General features: G+C 48.8%; 2 protein-coding genes across 4 annotated transcripts; both read left to right on the top strand.

Moving 5' to 3' along the window:
* The first annotated feature begins 275 nt into the window (after nucleotides 1–275).
* Nucleotides 276–15,169, top strand: LOC125960211 (protein rolling stone-like). Of its 3 annotated transcripts, none has more exons than XM_049693465.1 (6): nucleotides 276–399; nucleotides 7,883–8,085; nucleotides 8,171–8,393; nucleotides 11,742–11,861; nucleotides 11,954–12,134; nucleotides 14,617–15,169. In XM_049693465.1, the coding sequence occupies exons 2-6, from the start codon at nucleotides 7,990–7,992 to the stop codon at nucleotides 14,903–14,905; spliced, it is 909 nt and encodes a 302-aa protein (XP_049549422.1). In that variant the 5' UTR covers nucleotides 276–399; nucleotides 7,883–7,989; the 3' UTR covers nucleotides 14,906–15,169. The 3 variants fall into 3 exon arrangements, with proteins under 3 accessions (XP_049549422.1, XP_049549421.1, XP_049549423.1); XM_049693464.1 differs by having other exon boundaries at nucleotides 276–441; XM_049693466.1 differs by lacking the exon at nucleotides 276–399 and adding an exon at nucleotides 2,624–2,705.
* Nucleotides 15,170–16,478: 1,309 nt separating this feature from the next.
* Nucleotides 16,479–19,576, top strand: LOC125960218 (thioredoxin-2-like). The gene is made up of 2 exons (XM_049693482.1): nucleotides 16,479–16,591; nucleotides 18,439–19,576. Exons 1-2 carry the CDS (start codon nucleotides 16,568–16,570, stop codon nucleotides 18,736–18,738), a joined length of 324 nt encoding a protein of 107 aa, XP_049549439.1. The 5' UTR covers nucleotides 16,479–16,567; the 3' UTR covers nucleotides 18,739–19,576.
* Nucleotides 19,577–19,773: the final 197 nt, after the last annotated feature.

Raw genomic sequence — 19,773 nt, 5'->3', positions numbered from 1 at the left:
TCGAGAAGCCTTTTTCGCGCGCAGACATACGGGAATCCCCCCCAAAAAAAAAAAAAACTGGTCGCGATCTCGGGGTGCAGGCTTTGCTCACCAAGACGAGACTCACTCTTGTGCTCACCTGCGCTGCTCCACGAGTATGCTCTCGCTCGCTACGCACGGCTGGCTCTAGAATGCCGGGAGGGAGGCGAACCGCTACCGTCGCCTCTCTGTTTGGATGAGGGCCGCGCGCGCGCGACGTCTCCACCGTTGGCAACCGTTCGCCGCTGTTAGTCCATCGCCTACAACGAACGAGCACACGTTGCGTGCGTGTGTCTCTCTGCGATCGCTGCAGTGTTTTGCAAACCATTCTACTCGTCTTCGGACCATCTTCAGCTCGCCTAAAACGGTGGTGCACCCCAAGTACGAATCGGTTTTCGGTTTCTGACGGGGGTTTTCCGAAAGGTGAGCTGCTCGTTCTCGAGGTTGTGTGTGTGCGTGTGTACATTTTCGGCGCGAGGACCACCATTTCCGCCTCGAATCTAGTAGCCAGTGTGTAAAAATTCGGGTGAAAAAGAAATCAAACCTTCAAAGTGTTCAAGTGCTCAATGCTAACGCGATCGATCGACTTGTTGTGTATCAAATGTTCTTCTTCTTCTTCTTTATTGGTCCGGAAGTGAGAACCGTGTCGATCGGCGCAGGCTAGCGGAACAGAACACCGGTGAACGCATGACGGTTTGCTAAATTGCTGTACGAATGATGGACTAGTGATTATCTTGGGTTGAGTGATTAAATTGTGCGCCCGATTCAGAACGATACATGTTTTAATAATGCTCGTAACCGCGACCTCGGCGTGTCGAATCCGTGTCGTTCCGGTTCGATCAACTCGACTCGAACAAACAAGCAACACCTATCCCAGGAATCTTCAAGCATTTTAGTGAAATTACGCTTTTCGGGTAAATAAATAATTTAACGAAACGTTCGCTGACGAAACTCCGGCCGCCGACTACAATTGCCAGCCAAGCGTCACCGTCCCCCGGCTGGACAATGGTTTTGACCGATCTGCTTATGTTGCAGCACCACGCAAACGAGGTGCAAAAATTGCTAAACGCAATGTCGAGCATGCGTTTACCTGCTGGCCTGAACATGAGAGTGTCTCTCGCAAAGGTGGCTTGGCGCGCGCCCCTCCGAGACCGTCCGGGGGTTGCGTTTTGTCTTTTGCTTGTGTACCGACATCACGACCAATACTGCTGCCTCGTGCTTCTCGCGGCCACCGGCTGTACCTCGTGTGGTTTACTATTGTTGTACCGTGTACCGCCCGCATTGAACCATATTTAGGTTATGGTGTTATTAATAATCGTTCAATCGGCTGGCACTAATTTACTAACGATTGAAATTACATAAGTAATGGTGAAGGAGGAGGAGGAGAAGGGAGTGGTGTACTTAAACGTGTACCGAAACGTGTGTAGACCGTGTTGGCACGCGGTGGACACCAGAATCTGGCCTTGACCGGTTAGAATGCCGGGTAATGATGGTCATTATGTTGTAGTTATTACTGTGCCCCTTACAACAAACAGTTTGTGTGACAATTTGGTGATTTCTCTCTCTCTTGAAATGGATCCATTGCCATCGTGTGGTGTCTAGCAGCTAACCGCCTGACACGTGTTAAAAAAACGAGATTCAGCGCCTGCTGCTTGCAGGCGGTGGCTCCAAAACAAAAAAACCATTTGTTGTTTACACAACTGTCACCGCCTGCTAGTGGTCGCTCCGTTTACACACCGAAATTCCTAACATCTTGTCGCACAAGTCCCAGAAAATGTTCTGCTGGTTGTGATTTGCCTTGAAAAAATGGAAGCTTAAAACGAGTTGAAGGACCGTCGAAAACGTTGACCGCCTTCAGGGACTCCGAAGCGGTCACAGTTAAGCGACATTCGTTCGCTTATCGACTGCGCCGTGACTGAAACCCCTGGAAAGCATAATGAACTGTGGTGACTTACGGTGCCAGCCGTGCCTGTCAGAACGACCTGTTCCTCGCTCGTATTCACCGTGAAAGCGATGATTCGCGGCCTGATTATTGTTTACGTTGGGTGCCATCACCCGCCGAGAAGGTCGTCGTGCACGCGTGCCGACCATTCCTGACGTTCATTATTGCTCAAGCGCACACGCGGTACGGGACGTGCCAGAAGTTGCCCAGGGGTTCTAGAGCAGAGCGCACCTCAAGCATACTCGTAGTCTCATAGTAATCCCAACTAAAGGCCAGCAGGTGACCTATAGCAGCACGTACAACGATTGCGTGCTCGCGCGTGGTTTACAACACAATCGGTTCACTTCCACCGGCCTCTACTCCCGCTTTAATTGATTCGCCCAAAATTCCATCAAAAATGTGGGACACCTCACTCGGGGGTCACGTCGTAAAAGTGGGCAGTGAAGTGAAAGCTAGCAGAATTTCCGGGCTAACCAGCCCCGAGGTCAGGTGACCCATTCAGGGGGTAACACGTTCTAGAGAAGACCTTCAAGTGCGCTCGGTTGCCTTTAGACGAGGCTAATTACCCGGCTGTACCGAGATCTGTGCCGAGAAGTGTGCATTAACGTGACACTTTTACGTAACGTTTGACGAACGAAAACCGAGGCGAGTTGGTGACCAATAGTGTGTCCAGAGCCAACCAGTAGACGCAATTGTCTCTTCGGCGTCGGATTCGATATTAACTGGCAGGCTGCTGGAAAGAAGGGTAAGCTGACCACCGCACCGCACAGACCACCAGCTGCTGTTAGTTGGATGTTGTTGTCGGTTGCATAATAAAGCCGCACCCCCAAGGCGGGTGCGACTGGTTCCGAACCGAACAGCCTCGAGAAATGAATTATTCTAACACTCGTGGCCACACACACACCCAGACAAGCGGGTGTCGTTGTCAATTACAGAACCGAATCAACCGTCCAGCTGACCTACTGCGGGCTGTCCGCTTCGGGATCTACGGGAGAGCATCCCCGGCAACTCGAGGTTAATGACCAACTTCAACGTCCAAACAAAGGGCCCGCCACCGATCAAAACCACAGAAGGGCGCGCAGGCGAGGGTGAACGAGATCAAGGCATGAACAAGTGAACCAGTTCACCTTACACGAGACCAGATGGCCAGCAAGGCCGGGCAGCAGGCAGCAGGCTGTGCGATGTCCCGATTTGCTGACTTGCCACTCCCTGGCAGGGTGGATGCTACCTGCCATCTTTGATGAGCTGTGGGTTGGTCTCACTCTCTCTCTCTCTCTCACACTGCGCGCTCTGTTCTCACGGTCACCGCGGTGCAAATGCAAAAATACCTTCGCCTTGATCCCGGAGGCCAACCACGGCATCGACGACGGCGACGAGCGCTTCGACCATGTCGTCGAACAGGTTTTATTACCAGACGCGAACCCGAGGCCAACGATAGGTTGTGCCATCTCACTGACCACCCTCCCTGGCGTGCGACGCCGACCAATACCAGTGCGATAAGCAGCAGCAGTCGAAATCGTTTGATGCGCGCGAGAGATGACCGGCGTTAATATGGCGCGATGTTATTCCGGTTTAGCGTTCGTCGCCGTCGGTGGCGTTGAAGTTCTTCGTTCACCGAGGCGCTGTCTAGCGGTGCGCGTCGATGGTCGTCGTCTTTGGAGCTGGTTTTGGAGACGCGATCTTGAAATGTCCCCTCTAAGACCATCGAACCGACGGGCGATGGTGGCTTTGTTCTTGCAACATTACATCCAAAATGGTCGGCGCGGCTTATCGGGGGCCAGTGTCAGCCTGGGTGTACGCGATGTCCCCGGTGAACGATCTCGCTTTGAAGGTTGTTCTACCATCGGTGTCGGTGATTTATTGCGAAATCAACAGCCATGGTTGCCATGGTATCTTCTGTTTTTGGTTAGATCGTTTACTTGTAGCTCGAGTGTGATTATTACTCAACCACTGATCGATCACGATCACGATCACGTTCCCTCTGGTTCTCATGTCGAAACGCGTGTTTTGAACAAATGCAATTGTATCATTTATACCGGCATCCGGTTACTTCCGTATCGTGATACGCGAGAACAACACGAACAGAAAAAAACCCCCTCGTCCCGGCTTGCTACGATGCCGACTCGACCGAGCGGGGAGAGAAGCAATTCTATGCAACGCACGCAACGCAACAGCCGGCGCTGCTTATCCGACCGGATCCGGACTGCACGGGATTTCGCAATAGTATCACCGGAATTGTGTCAGTGCGGCTGGTCATTTCATCTGCGAAATCTGCCCCCGCGGTTGCACCCTTAATTCCTCGGTTTCGCCAGTCCACTGCAGGGCCCGTTCTATAACTTCGGCGTGTTCGTGTGTGTGTGTCTGTGTATGTGGTCGATGGCTGAGAGGGCCGCGAGTTTCCTAACATCTCTGCCGGCGAGGGCTAAATGTCAGTAACGTGAAAAGTGAACCAAACTTGAATTTCCGAACCCGTCAACCGAGGTTTAGTGCAGGAAACGGGGAAAGAGAGGAGAAGAGAGGGTTCTACGGTGGTATGTTTCGGGCAGCAGAAATGCGTACATTCCAACTACCATCCGGCCCACCGGTGGTATGGCTTTTTGCTGCAACCGCTGTTGGCTATGCAATCGTGCTGCTGGTGCTGGTGGTGCATACCCACCGGTAACTGAAACGCAACTCGGTCTGCATGAACGTGAACGTGTGCGTGTGTGTGTGTGTGAGCGAGAAGGTGGCCAATGCAAATGCAACCCAAGGGGGAGAGCCATGGGAGATTGGAACGGAATTGATTCTGGATGTTTCGGTTGCCGTTGCAACGCATCCATGCGGCGAGAAGGGAGGGATTGCGTTTCGTTGGGAATTTACCGGTTATCTGCACGCCCGCTCGCACGAGTGTTGTGTGGTGGGTGCAATGATTAATACATGGAATTTTCCTTTGCTTATGCTGCTGACCTACATCCATGCGAGGCGGCCCCGGTTCAATTATTGATATTAAAACGCGATGTAACGAGCGCTGCTGCCGTCGGTTTCCGGGGGTTTCTCGCAAAAAGGGTTCCCTGATAAAAAAACGATCTCGCATTCAGTAGCCCCGCAAATCCCTCCCCTAGTGTGTGTGGGCTGTTGAGGTGTAAACAGCGATTGAAATTACGAGCATGGGAACGAACGTTTGTCGTGTGTGCGAGCGTCGCTTCTTGCATAATGCTCCTCATTACCGACCAGGCCCAGGGCGGCCAACATATCTCACTATCTAAGCTTATCGTGACCGCGTGTCTTGGGAACCTTCGGCCGGCCGGCCTGCATGGTGAGCCTTAAATATGCTTCGAGGCTTTTATGGGCGAACACGATACGATCCAGGATCAGCTGCGAGCTGCACACGCTACTCGCTGAGAAACTGTTTCGCCATTTTCGCCGCCAACGATAAAGTACGCCACATTGACTTGAAGGGTTGTATGGATGAGAATGAAACCATAAAGTACGCCGGCTACTGCCATCCATGCATTGTGCCAGGGAGGGCGGGGGGAATCATAAATTTAGTATCGTCTTAATGGCGCGGAGGCTCGAAACTCGCCGCTCAGCGAACGCAGCTCGTGACCATAATGCAAAGGCCGTCGGCTGAAATGTGCTGTATGCTACGCAGATCACAACAGTATTGTATGGGACAGTGTGTTATGCTAATATGCTGCGGGACTAGCACTACACATAGACTTTCCTCCATAGTGGAGACGCCATGACGCCACGATGCCACGATGTTGCTCGTTTGCGAGGAAATTATTATTACTCAACCCGCGGCGGCCGGCAACAATTAAAGCCATATGCTCGTCTGCTTTACAACAGCGCACCCTTTCGCCTGGGCTGGTCTCATCCTGCTTTTTTAATGCTGACCACAAATGATGGCCGGCCCGCGAGCGAGACGCGATGCGACGCTAGACTGTGTGCTAAATACGGGCCAACCACTAACTTGGTAGCCGCGCAGTGGCGCCGCCGCCGCCGCCGAAGTCGTTAAACTGTCCAAAACTGTTGGGGCTCGTCCACCTTCAATCGCCTTCCATTACGCGTTGGCCCTTTATGAGGGCCCCTAGCAGCTACGGGGGTATGATATGGCGAGGCAATTAAAAGCCATTATTAACATCCGAACTCCGAACATGGACCGTTGTCCACCGGAAAGGGGATTTTTTTTTTCATTCGCTAATTATGCTCCGACTGTCTGCAGTTGCTGCTCTGGTTAGATTGCCCCACACCGCCAGCACCACCACCACTAGCATGGAGCATGATTACGTGAGTGCGATCGCGAAAATCATTTAACCATACTATACGTTGTAGCTAGGTGTGTGTAACTTTTTTGGACAGCTCTTAAGCTCTTTAAGGTCACAACATTGCACAATTCAGTATCAGAATAAATTTAAATGTGAACGCCCTCCGCTCCACAACGGGAGAACATTGCATTCCATTGCGATGATGTACACCATTCGTCGAATGGATCGCGCTGACACCTGTGGTTGTGGGGCCACTGTTGAGTTCAAGTGGTGGTACCATAGCAACGTGCAAGGTACTAATCTGCCACCACCTCTCAAGATGCCCTTGGCAGCAGCAGCTCAGCAGCTGCTTGATGCCCTTGCTCCCCATTGACCGTTGAGGCTCTAGGCGGTGAATAATGAGCCGGTAAGAAATGAATAAAGCATCAGTATAAGATGCCACGTCCATAACCTTGAATGACAAACAGAAATCATCTTTCAAGAGCTATCTTTTTTTTCCACACAAAAAGCTCGTCGTATCTTCGCGCTACAACCGGCGACTCCCATAAGCAACATCTTAAGGTCATCTTCTCTACTCAGCTCATCTACTCTTCTACTCAACTCAGCGATTACGTTCCTCCGGGGATTGGTGGGTTTCCAAAAGCAGTTGGTAACGAAGATTGTTTTCACGTGAAGCGAGTATTGCTGCGGTAAAGACTACTCTTCACCGTTCGTTCTCTATCAATGTACAGTACACACACATACGCCAAAAATCGGGATAATCGCAGCAGCCACAGGTAAAGTTGATCACCATACCTGTTGCGTTGTGGTGCGCTGTGATTGCATCTTTATTTATCTCGTTGAACCGGATTTTCGCGCCTCTTTTGTGCATGTTTACGGTAGGCTAGAAGGAAGGGAGAAAAAAGCTATGGCAAAACGAAAAAAAAAACGATGCAAAACACAACAAGAAAAGCAAGAAGAAATCAGCGTCGATTGTTGATTCTACCGTACAGAGCGCCTTCCGACAGTGAATGACGTCACAGGTGCTCTGTTAGGTCCACACCAATTACTTCACCTGTTTGCGCATCGATTTGTCTGGGGAAGCTCAAGTTCGAACTTCATCACTGAGTAACCTAGCAATGAGTGCTATGATGGCACTTCATCGCCCTGCGTCACATAAAAGCAACTCGCGACTAGTCTAATGATAGACCTTCGCATCGAGCAACCAATATCGTTATTAATCCTTCAATCCGGAAACAGTCGCCCAGAGCCCCACGCCCGACTCAACTGATTGACAAATACGTAGCTCTTTTATATCGATAATAGCATACCCCTTTCCACGAGGTACGAGGTCTATCAGAACGGCCACTCACGGGGCACCGAGCTATAGCTACTCTTTACATCGTAATCTACACCCGGAACGTGGCTGCTACCTCCACCTTCCCACGGTTCATGGCAAACGAGCCCCCCCCCCCCCCCCCCCCGTTACTAATGATAATAGTTTGTTATCTGGCTATTAGAATCGATACGGTACTCGGCACGCCGCGCTGGGTTGGGTGCGTATTCGGGTACCGTTGTCGATACCATTAGTCTGATAACTGCCTAGACAGCGTGTGATAGCGGCTCTTGTCCGATTAGTGTGCTGTCTACCCTCCGAACCGGACCTTCTCGCTCATCATCGATGTCCATCGTTTAGGTGCGCGTTTAGGGCGTAAGCTGCTACGTAAGAGATACCGAAGTACAGTGTAGGTGCTTTGTGATAACAGCCCTGTATCGAGTCCTGGGTAGCCGTGTGCCGTGAAGATGCCGTCCAAATTCGTCGCTTCCTGCAAACAGGAGCTGGAGGTGCGGAACTGTGGCTTCGCCCATCTGCCCGCCGAGGAGTTTGTCAAATCCCAGGTAAGAGAGCAGAGATCCCGCAGTTCGGCACTTCGGCCCGGGACGTGTAGAATTCTCCTAACCCTCCGGTTCGATCCAATTTCAGTGGCAATCACGAACGAAATCCATCTTCTTCCTACTGTACCGGTTGGCGCTGGCCATCTTCTTCACTGGCGTCGTTATCAACTCGATGGTGGTGGCCGCCCAGACGGCTCACTTTGGCAAATACTTCATCTACCTCACACACTGGGGCATCCTGCTATGTATGGGCACGACCGTCATGGGTGCGGTGCTAGTAATGGTCTGGTACTTTCATCCGGAGTACTCGGGTAAGTAGAGTGGACGCCGGAACGGGCCACGACCGATAATGTGGGAGATTTTTCCACGTGTAGATTGTTTCGGTATGAGAGAAGCGTCACAAGCAACCATACAATGGAGCTGGATCCTTTCTTTCTTTCGGTTCAAGTGGGGCATCGCGGTCGCCTAGTGTCGCTGGTTTCACTGCCACCTCAAGACTCACATGGTATCTGCTGAATGTCAATCGCGAAAAGTTGGAATTTTGTTTTTGCTTTTTTTGGCACCCGATTTTGCGCGCCATTCGTGGGAAACGAAAAACTTTCTTTTGAAACCCGAAATTTGAATAAATTACCGGATACGGTGGTTGGGGCTTTCGCCAGGAATACATATTAACACCATCCCCTCTCGCTCTCGCGCTCATTTCCGACACTAAAACAAAAAAAAATCCATAAAACGAAACCACCAAAGAGAACCGACCAAGGTTTAGGAAGCCGCGCGCCCAAACCTCTCGCGCTTCTGCTAATTGTCCCACTCGGACCATCGACCATCGACCACTTTCGGTGTGCTGTTTGTCTATTCAAGCAGGCGCAACACCACCACCTCGAACACATCAAAGACGCCCAGGTCACCCAGGAGACCAGAAAAACCTTCGACGCATACCGTCGCCGTCGCCGTCACGGTGTCTTGGATTGTTTGGGGTTTTTGGAGATCTGGCGCGAAATCGTGAGTAGCGGCCTCGCGCTCGCCAAGTTCAAGTTCAACCGGTAATAATGAGCGTTTTCCTGTGGGGTGGGGCGCGTCGATCAGCAGCCGGCAAACCGGCACAACACCCTCTAACGGAATGCCGGCTTCGATGCCGACCGTGAACCTATCGGACCCACCGAATGCGGCCGGTCTCGTTATGCTGCCATGTCACGTAAACGACGATCGCTAGAGAGCCGCGTCATTGTCAGCGAGGTTTTGGGTGCAGTTTAAAGTACCGGAATCGATGATGGCACCGTTTTGAGTGAAGGGTGACCTTCATCGCGACCACCACCAGCATGGCGACTCGATAACGATTAGAACTTTATTGACGATAGTTGATCTCGATGTTGCGATCAGCAGCGAGCTAGCTAACGAACGTCGAGGCCATCTGTATCCGTACGTCACGCTTGAGGTAGAACCATGAAACTAGAACTGACGTCTATATTTCGCTTTCCGGTTTTCGGTTGACCCAAATTCAAATTACAATTCGCAAACCAGACGCAATTGCTTTGTGCCTTTTCTAGCGTACATTTATCGGGGGGGTTTTTTCGCTTCTTTTTATTTGGCGAAACAGTAAGCGAAACACCGTTCCACCATTAGCACGTAGCGTGGAATTGTGATTGGGATGCGATAATGATGATAGAGCGCGCGCGAGGTGCAGAAGGCAACCACTGCATTACGACTGTCCCCGCAGTGACTCCATGTTGGGAAAACAATCAACAGAAGTGTGTGCTGAGTGTGGCGCTGTTCTTGGAGTTGAAGTGAAACGGAACGGCACTTCGTGTCCCCGTGATGTATGTGAATTTGCAAATAATTTTGTTTCATTGTTTTGGAGGGTTTCGAAAGACAGAAAGAGAGACCGTTCGTACTCGTTGGTCTGTGCGAAGAGCAGCACACTACTACAAGACACGATGCTATAGGCAGTAGGTCTATTTGGCGTGCGTCATTCCTACCTTCCTAAGCCGTATAGGTCGTAAGTGTGGCGCTCATCTACCGAAAACAACACATTCTGTTCAGTGGCGCTTCGGTTCCATATCTCTCTCATGCTTTCACCCAGCTGAGCAAGTGGCACTCGCCGGTTCCATTCTATTTGGAACAGCCAGCACAATGTGTCCCTGATGGTTAATTGCAATTCCAACAAAACAAGCTTTGAAAAGCTCGCGCGGAACAGAACTGCTACTTCCGGTCCCCGGTTTCGCGTAATACGAATCGCGAATACACGAACCCTTCCTCCATTTGCATCAACTTTCTCCAAACGATACCGACCGGTCGATAGGATAGAATTTTTTTCCCACTTTCACAGTTTTTACTGCGCCATCCTGGCACCATTAAAGATTCGCATTTTAAATGTCCATCATTGTTAATGTGACGAAGACCTGCCACATACCCGAGAATGATTCCATTTGAAGCCAAAATGATCGCCATAAGGGTCACCGGGAGTGTCGTACAATTCGGTGGCTTTCTCTTGTATTGTTTTTGAGTTTTGCGAGCAGAAATGGTCTACAGCAGCTGGGTTCGGTTCTGTTGCGACGACAATGTATGGTGCTCGTCATCAGACCATGCTGTCCTCCTGGCGCTCGGTCATCACTTTGTTGTTCGTTGTTTGCCCCTCCGGATGGCCTCGCCCATTAGCGGGAACATGATCTTTGGTTTGTTTGCCACGGGGCACCATAAAAGGAGTGCGGATTTAACCAAACAATCCATCCAGTCCATTGTGGTGGTGCTGGTGGTACTTGTAGCTTTAATGGCCGATCGTTAAAACGATATCTGCAATCCCTTCTGATACCCCCATTCCCTGTGGTCAGAAGCTTCAGGGGATGTGCGTCAGCGATAAACGAATTCCTCTTTCGTCCGACGATCCTTTACGCAGCACTTTACGCCACCGGCGATCCATCATACCGCGTGCCATACGCGCGTCTTGTATCAACACAGCCAAGCGGCACATCGGCGACGACGACGAGGGAGCTGCACAGAAGTAGCACATTTTCCGAGTCGGAAGCGTGCGAGCCTGTAAACAGTAGGTGGTCAAGGTCGTGCTGACGAGGCTCGACGGGCAGACCAAAAATGCGATTCCCGCGGACAGTGGACGCCTTTGTGATGATCGTCTGATCTCTATCGGGACTGGGCTCGGTAGTAACATCACTTACCGGCAGACAAGAGCGGTCTCAGAAGTGGTTTCGCAAATAAAAGCACAGTCCACTCCTGTCCCTGTCATACTGACCGCAGCAGAGGGCAGAGGCAGTTAATCCGGAACGACCAGTTGCCATTGCATAAAGCGGCATTGCGACATTGCGTAAGAAGCGTTGGAAGCGAGGCTCGGCCATTTGTTCTGCGCCCGCAGTCGACGAGTCTTTTGGTTTCTGTTTGCCTCATATTGTCTAGAGAAACACAAAGGCATACACCCGGCGACCAGTCGGGATTCCATTTGCATCTTTTGAGAAATCGATAATATGGTGAGCACCGGTGGAACAATAGAACCTTGTGGCACAATAGACCCCCCCTCTCACCCGGGGAGAGGGTGCGCAAGATGTATGGGGCCCCGTTTTTTTGCATAACAATCTGGAGCAGTATTGCTGTGAAACTCGATTCATATCTATGGCAATTGGCAATCCTTCATCCTTCCCTTTTGCTTCCAGAAACTGTGTCCAACTCGTACGAGATGCCAACGTGCTTCAAGATTTACTGGATGGTACACAACATCACACTGATCCTCTCGATTTGCATAACCATCGTCTACTGGTCGCTTCTGCACAATGGTAGGTTTGTTCTCCCGTGATGCTGTGGCCACCGATCGATTGATTGTTGTTGATGATTCTCTCTCTCTCTCTTTCGATTCTCCACTCCACAGAGACAATGGTGGTCGATGCCAACAACATCCTGATCCATGCCTGCAATTGTGTGTTCATGTTTCTCGATCTCATCATCGTCGCGTACCCGGTGCGCCTCTGGCACGTGGTGCAACCGATCGGGTTCGGGCTGACGTACTGCATATTCTCGGTGATCTACCACGCGGCGGGCGGCACAAACCTGTAAGTACTCTCTGGCAGGTCGCATTGTAAAGCGTGCAATTGTGTTGTGTCCTCCACCGCCCCAATCCCCTACCACAACGCATCTGTTATGTGCACGCACACCTTCGCTCTCTCTCTACCTCTCTCTTTCTCTGTTGCGATCGATCAACTGTTACTATGATTAATGATGCTTGGCCGTTGCTCAGACTAACGATCTGGCTCGATTGCAATGGCGGCCATGTTTCGGTCGATTAACAATAATTTTAGACGAAAAGTACGCGCGCAATTCTATTAGCCCGTAGTGCTCGTGTCCAGGCGCGTATCATCAGCAATTGCCGATCACCGAGGCGACCGGTCGGGTTGAACCCTTCGAGACCGGCTGGCTACGGAGGAGACCCAGGGCACGCTATGGTTGGCGACTTGCGCCGTTTGCAATCGTGGTTACGCAAGTTGCCTAGTTTACACCGTTGCCATGACATCGTCGAGAATGGTCTAGAGCAGCGGTGGCTAACGTGCGCCGGCGACTTGCGTGAAAGCGGCCTGGTGAAAGCAATGTGGGAGAAAATTTACAAATTGCTTTTGTTTTTAAGAGAATTACTTCAACAATTTAGTATAAATGGTTGAATGTTTATTCTGAACTCGTATGTGTACGCTCGAGTCGGGTAAAATCTACGTGAACATGTTGGTTCCCACTAGATCGAATCATTCGATAGCTAACGAATGATGCTGGGAACAAGAATTTCGTTTTTGAAATTTGCATAAGGGTTTTTTTTTTCATTTTCGCAGCGCAAAATAATCCAAATGATTTCTACTCACTTCAGTTTACATGCTGAACATGTAGATGAAAGTTATATCGCGGTACTTGATCAATGAATTGCTCATGATTTTCCATTTTGCTATAAATGATTTACTGCTTTAAGCTGTTTTCACATCGAACGCGTTTTTAAAAACGCCAAAGTTGGCGTTTTTTGACGCAAAAGCTTAATTTATTGTTCACACCTAGGTTGCGCGAAGGTCGATTTAAAATACACGAAAAATAGCACCATATCACTACCGCCACCTTATCAAATCATGATAAATAGTTCAATCTTCACGCAAAACAGTATATACCCGGAATTCAACACATTCCTGCCAAAGCAAATTGCAAAACCAAAGGGCAACGCTGGCTTGCTTGCGTAGCCTGCTACAGTCGGCTCAGAACCTGCCACAATCTGTAGATTTTTACAGATCCGAAAAAAAACGCCAACTTTTAAGCTCTTCAAAAGCTCCAAAAAATAGCTTTCGGTGCGTTACGTGAACACTTCCACACATTTTGATGTGATACAACCGTGTTTTCTGCGTCAAAAAACCTGCTGCGTCTATTAGTGGCGTTTAAACGCGCTCGATGTGAAAGCAGCTTTAGTAAGCCTCAAACGCTGTAATTGCGCTCGTTAACTTGAGCATAAACGATTCGGTGGTAAACGGAACGATATTTTCTAATTTTGCAGTTTAGTACTTAATTATTTTTTAATAAAGCATCAGTTCTTGATTGTTTTATATTTCTTTATTCAGTTTTTCAAATTAGTTTTATATTATACACTTAATATATTGTTATTCAATAATGTACAGAACTAATTTCGAAAACGTCCTTTTAAACGAAGATTTCTTATTCGTATTAATTTTCTAAAATATTCATTAAAAAAATAAGTTGTCCATCCGTCAGAAAGAAGCATTTTTCTTTGTTACACATTGTTTGAAAAATGAGATGATCATATAAATGATTGGAAATATTAGCCAGCCAGCCAAATCAGATTCACCACCTGACCATCAAAAATACTTTACAGTCACTGATCCTCATCTTATAGGTGCGCCCTAGTTCAAAAGATGGTGCGTCTATTTAGCGAAAGCTAATTGCAACATGATTGATGGAAGTTAGGGAAAATAAGCGGTTTGTGTAGTATAAACCAAATGAACAATCTCCGTTGAAGAATGATTGGGAGCAACTTATTCCTACGCCGGTTTAGTTCGGTTTGGTTTCATTAAACAGCGGCTGCAATCACGCTGCTGCTCCCTCTAACCCATTCGGTATTAGCCGGTAGAATTGCATAACTTTTGATACGACGCCCATAGACACGGTTGCAATTGAGCTCTGCTAGTGCTCTCGATCGGTTGGGCGCGCGATATACCCGAGACCTGTGGCTTCCTTGTTATTTGCATTCAAACATCTCACTCACCGTCGCCCGATGGAGGATTCGAGGGAACGAGTCTAGCGAGCATAAGTGTTGCTGCAAAAACCTGTTTTAAGTCGAAAAGCTTTTGCAATACTTCCTGGACTCCGCAGTGCTCCAGTGCGCTGGACTGCTCTGTGTAGATCGGAAGCGCAAGCGATAACAGTTAGTAATCTAAAGCTGCAAGTCAACGTCAACATACACGGCAGGATACAAGTTTCGAATACACAGAATCTTGAGACTTTTGTATTTCGTTAACCGCATTACTAATCTCCCTATCCCCACCTATCTTTCAGACTCGGTCGCCCGTACATCTACAACGTTCTGAACTGGAACGAGCCGGGCAAGGCGATGGTCACGGTGGTGGGCACGATCGTGCTGGCAATGATCGTGCACGTGCTGATGTTCGCTATCTACAAGCTGCGCGTCAAGATCTATCTGCGCTACTTTGGCGGTAAACCGATCATTCCGACGAACTCGACGCTTCAGCTGCAAACCGGCAAGGGAGTTCATCATCACACGCCGGGCATCTCGATGGTGTACGGCAACGACAACAAGGGATTCACGATCGGTGAAAGGTACTGAGATCCCCGACGCGGTGTGTGTTTGAGGCACCGCTGGATGGGCTGGGGCACAGGTTACACACCATACTTGCAGAGCAAGCGGGCATCGCCGCATTGGTTTTAGTTTTAAATTCTAACGAGGATCGGCACATCGGATGATGGAGCGATTTGCTGAACGCTAGGAACAGTTTTAGAACGCATGGTATTTACTGTTAAACACAACTCATACGTTAAGTCAGTTGGTAAGCTGTGATTCTGATTTTAATAAAATGTTATATTTTATGTTGTACTATTATGTGTGTGGGCGTTAGTTGTTTTTTTCTTCGTCGTAAATCCAACGAGAAGTAAAATCATCAAACAGCCGTGTTCTTGGAGTATTCTGTGTCAGTTTTTGTGTCAGTATGTTTAATTAAATTAATCCAGGGAGAGATAGAGGGAAAGCTTACATATCTACGATCAATTGATGATATCTGAGTAGTTTTTTCTCATTACAAATCAATCTTATCACGTGTTTCTGTTTCCAGCCATTATTAACCCCCTTTTGAATTTTTACAATTTGCCAGCATTTGTGCGATCTTGACAACACACACACAATCCAATCCATTGCAAGCCTGGGCCACACGAAGCGTAAACTCCAGCATAACACAGAGCGTAAATTTACGCGTAAATTTACAAATTAATGCCAAAACGTTTACGCTTCCCTTTTACACGCTGTTTAATGATTATGGGTCCGTGGAGCGGAATCTTTTTGGCATTAATTTTTACAATTTCGCTAGAGTTTACGCTCCGTGTAGCAGGGCCTTAACAATTTAAACCACGCAAATTATTCCGAAATCGCGCAAGAAAATTTATGTTGGACTGCACGAAACAAGCAAACCGGCTAGGCTGTTTATGACCACGCTTCGAAATTTCACACAAGCGATTCGTGGTTGATTTCAGGATAAAAATTACTTTCCCTAGCATTATTCTAAAAGCATTAAAAGCAAAAATGTTAAAATTTTAGTTACTCTAACTCAACACTTGACACAGGATGCAGAGAACATTTCTTAATCGATTTGGTACATCTTTGATGATTAAGCCAAATGGTATAAATACGCCGCGCCGCAGAGGAAATACAACAAGGCATTTTAAATAGGTAGCTTCTTGTAGAACAAATCCCCGATCGGATTTTAGAAAAAAGTTCTGAGTTTGACAGTGGTGGGACTGTGGGATGTTTGCTTCGGGAACGCTCTTTTCGGAGCCGTTTTGGCTTTTCTGTGGTATTACGACAGTTAAAATTCACGAAAAGTGGCACGAAAGTTAAAGTTATACAAGTATTCCCAAAATTCTTCCTAGCATTTTTTCCTCGCTGTAAAACATAACTCGGTCGCTCGTTTGATCTTAAATAAAGAGATGAATCGTTTAAGCATTCTAGAAAGAGTGAAATCAGGTACTTTCCCTGATAAAACCATTAAACTTGGCCATGTCTTCTTTTTCTTCTTAAAACTCACGAGGTTTTGTTGATATAGAGCGTCCGGCCACTACTGTCAAACAAATTCAAAATGGTGATCATTTAACGCAGCTCTGACACCACCTTACTATTTAAAACACCATGATGGCTTCAGTTTTTTTTTCATTCTTGTTGAGCCCGCCGCGAGTCGAAGTTTTGTTAACCTCTCTTCCTAAATCCCGGAAAAGCTAAAAAATGGTGTACATAGTGAAAGACTCCGTAAGTATTTCTGAATCTCCGTTTCCGCCTGTGGTACTTCCGTGTGCACAACCGCGCCTCCTGTGCCGTCTTTCCCGCCGTCCCGGCATCCTTCTTGTCCCGGAATTCCGCCGCACGCCCGCTTAATCGAGGTTAATAGGATTTTTCGTCTGTGATTAAAGTGGCGTCGACGGGGGTTAAATTTGTGGAGCTTCTTTCCGCCGATTTCTTTCTGGGTGTTCTTGTTCGTCCTCTTTCTTTCTGTCCTTCTCCCCCCCTCTGCATCTAATTATCAAATGGATGTTTCGGGATGGCGACGATATTGATGTCTCAGTGCGAAGAGCACCCCAACCAATTAAGATTCGAATGCGGCCCACCGGACCGTGGAATGCGTATTCGTAGTTGGGGGTTGCGTGCGTTCATGTATCTGTGCGCGTGTGGGTAAGAGATGGCCTTTCGCGGCCGACATGGATATGGCGGTGATGACTTGGCGGAAAACAATTCACGACCCCGACCGACCGGTCACAGGTTTATGATGAGAAGATGATGGCTTTTCGGGAGACGGAGTTACTACATCCGGCTATCTATTTGCATCGCTTGAAGATTGAACGCCACGACATGGCGCGGGACGCGGAATCGGAATCACAGCAATCGTTGCTTTCGAGTGGGGCGACGGTGTGGCTTCGTGGTTAGATAAGTTCCCAGATAGGCTCTCTCTAGCAACAGACTACCGCGCAACGAACACGCCTGCTTTATTGTCAAGCTCGAGCATCATCTTTAACAAGATTAGCCAAATGGTAACGAGAGGAGGGACTGTTTCCAGGCTGTTCCCGCCGATCGTCGAAAGAGCGGGTGTTACTTGATACGCCCCAATCGAATTAATTGATAGGCGTTGATCGATTTGGGAACCATTCCCACAGTCAGCCAGAGGCCGTGTTTTGTTGAAAATGTATCATTTACACTACCCCTTCCTGTGAGGCGTGTTTGCGTAAAAAGCCTTCCATATGATTCGATAGCACCATCCACAGGTGTTTAAAATCCAACATGCACCTACAAGGCACACGCGTGACTCAGTCCAGTTTAGTGTGAGTCATTCGTGATTGAATTTCAAGCTTTTCATTAGTTCTATGCTAGCATGTCATTCCGTGTGCTATGCTTCCATTATTCACGATCCATTTCCGTTTCCGTTGCCATAGTTACGCCGTCTATTTGCGCCATCACAGATGCGTTTCATAGCCAAACCCACACAACAAGGTGGTGTGCTGCGGTCACCAATGTTAATTGCGACCCTACATTATCACGATATGTTCGCAATTAGGACCCCGGTTGCTATGCTACTAATCCTACCAAGGTGTAGATGCTTGAAGCAACGACGACGCTGGAACGCTTCTCTTGTTACAAGAGGTCTCGGTTTGCTGTTGCGAACTTAAGCGATGGAATGTGCAAGCGCTGCATTTTACGATGGACAGTGATCTTGGTAGGCGTCAAATACGCTATTAGGAGGATGAAGTCATCCTTATTTGCAATCTCCACTCTCTTCTGGTATCGTAAATGACGCGTATTCGTCACAGCCAAAGCCAGAGAGCGAGTGACAAGTCGATGGCGTGTGTGATGAGTCAAAGCCTGAGTTGAGAGAAATTGTAAAAATTGTTACAAAATTCCATCGCCTTCAAGGGCACCGGCAGGCGTTTGACACACATACACACGTTCGCACGGAATGTGTCTCGAGCGACGGCGGGGAGGGGAGGCTAATGTTTCACCTTGACAAACAGGAATTGCACACGGTTGTTGTAGTTGTTGTTACTGGTCATTTTCTCTGATGACGCGATTACACGAATGTTAATCCACTGTTCATACCACCCCCGCAGGCTGACTTTAACAACAAGCTGGAATCGGCTGGCGACCAGCTGGTGGTGGTGGACTTCTTCGCTACCTGGTGCGGACCGTGCAAGGTGATCGCCCCGAAGCTGGAGGAGTTCCAGAACAAGTACGCCGAGAAGGTCGTCATCGTTAAGGTGGACGTGGACGAGTGCGAGGACCTGGCAGCCCAGTACAACATCTCCAGCATGCCTACCTTCCTGTTCATCAAGCGAAAGCAGGTGGTGCAGCAGTTCTCGGGCGCCAACGCCGAGAAGCTGGAGAACCACATCAAGCAGCTCACCGAATAAGCTTTCAAAGCGACGGCGGTGGCAGAGGCGGCGACGGCGACGGCGACGGCGTTCGACTACAAGAATGAACAAGCGCGCGACTAAAGTAGGAAGAGAGAAGACAGTGGTGAGGGAGGAGAAAATGGGGCCTTAACTTCGTACCAAACACCCGCAGTGCCCCTGTCGACGACAGACGACGCATGCCCCCCTCTCGCATCTATCCAGACCAGTGCAACAGACAGGACCATTGTGGCAATGAAAATGCAACTGTCCACTATACACACCACCTCCTTCATCACGGATTACCATACTCCCGATTTCCGATAAGTGTTGCCGATACTCTTCAAAAATGCAAACAAATTTACGGAACACCCGGCGCGCAACCACAAAGAAGAAGTGCCCACTCGAGCAGCAACAACAACACATACACGCACACACATGCACGCACGTGGTCGGCAGTTACTCTTTCAAGGCAAACAATCCGTTACCATTGATTGCACGGGCGATTGGCGAACATCTGGACGACACTTACCGCTGACCTACTACGTTCGATCGATATAGTTCGGAAGTGCACCGTGTATGCGCCTGTTCGATGTTCTGCAAACAAATTTACCCGCCTACTGCTTGTTTTCCACTCACTTGCGTTCGCGTTATTCGATACGCAAGTGTGTAGGAATGTGGTGGGGTTTGCCATCTGCATATTTGTCTTCAGCATTCAAAAATCGTTCTCACCAGCCCAATGTCTACACTCTCCATCATGCCCTCGAAGTGTAATGTGTTTTTGTTTTATTTTTCCTATTGCCAGTGTGTGCTTACAACAAGCTGCTTGTTAATACAGTCTCGAAGAACTAAGAACCACCATTTTGCTCTGTTATTTATAGCGAAAGAAAGTCGCAGCGAAAGCGATCCATATTAATAGGGGATGATCGTGGTGAAGGCCTTTAGATTTGATAACAGCATGGTAGTAGGACACGCTGTTCTCTGTTCTGCTTAGATGTCTAGAGCCAACAAAGGGAGTTCATCTTCTTTTCTGGGTCCATTCCGTTGCCCTGTCGA

This window comes from Anopheles darlingi, chromosome 2 (assembly GCF_943734745.1).
Source record: "Anopheles darlingi chromosome 2, idAnoDarlMG_H_01, whole genome shotgun sequence".
In the NCBI taxonomy this organism is placed as follows: domain Eukaryota; kingdom Metazoa; phylum Arthropoda; class Insecta; order Diptera; family Culicidae; genus Anopheles; species Anopheles darlingi.
The sequence above is the reverse complement of the archived record's forward strand: the minus strand, read 5'-3'. Positions and strand labels throughout refer to the sequence as shown.

Coding starts and splice junctions, on each gene's coding strand:
- LOC125960218 (XM_049693482.1), top strand. CDS start 16,568: ATGGTGTACATAGTGAAAGACTCC. Junction 16,592..18,438: donor TGTACATAGTGAAAGACTCC/GTAAGTATTTCT, acceptor CCACCCCCGCAG/GCTGACTTTAACAACAAGCT.
- LOC125960211 (XM_049693465.1), top strand. CDS start 7,990: ATGCCGTCCAAATTCGTCGCTTCCTGCAAACAGGAGCTGGAGGTGCGG. Junction 11,862..11,953: donor CTGGTCGCTTCTGCACAATG/GTAGGTTTGTTC, acceptor TCCACTCCACAG/AGACAATGGTGGTCGATGCC. Junction 12,135..14,616: donor GCGGCGGGCGGCACAAACCT/GTAAGTACTCTC, acceptor CCTATCTTTCAG/ACTCGGTCGCCCGTACATCT.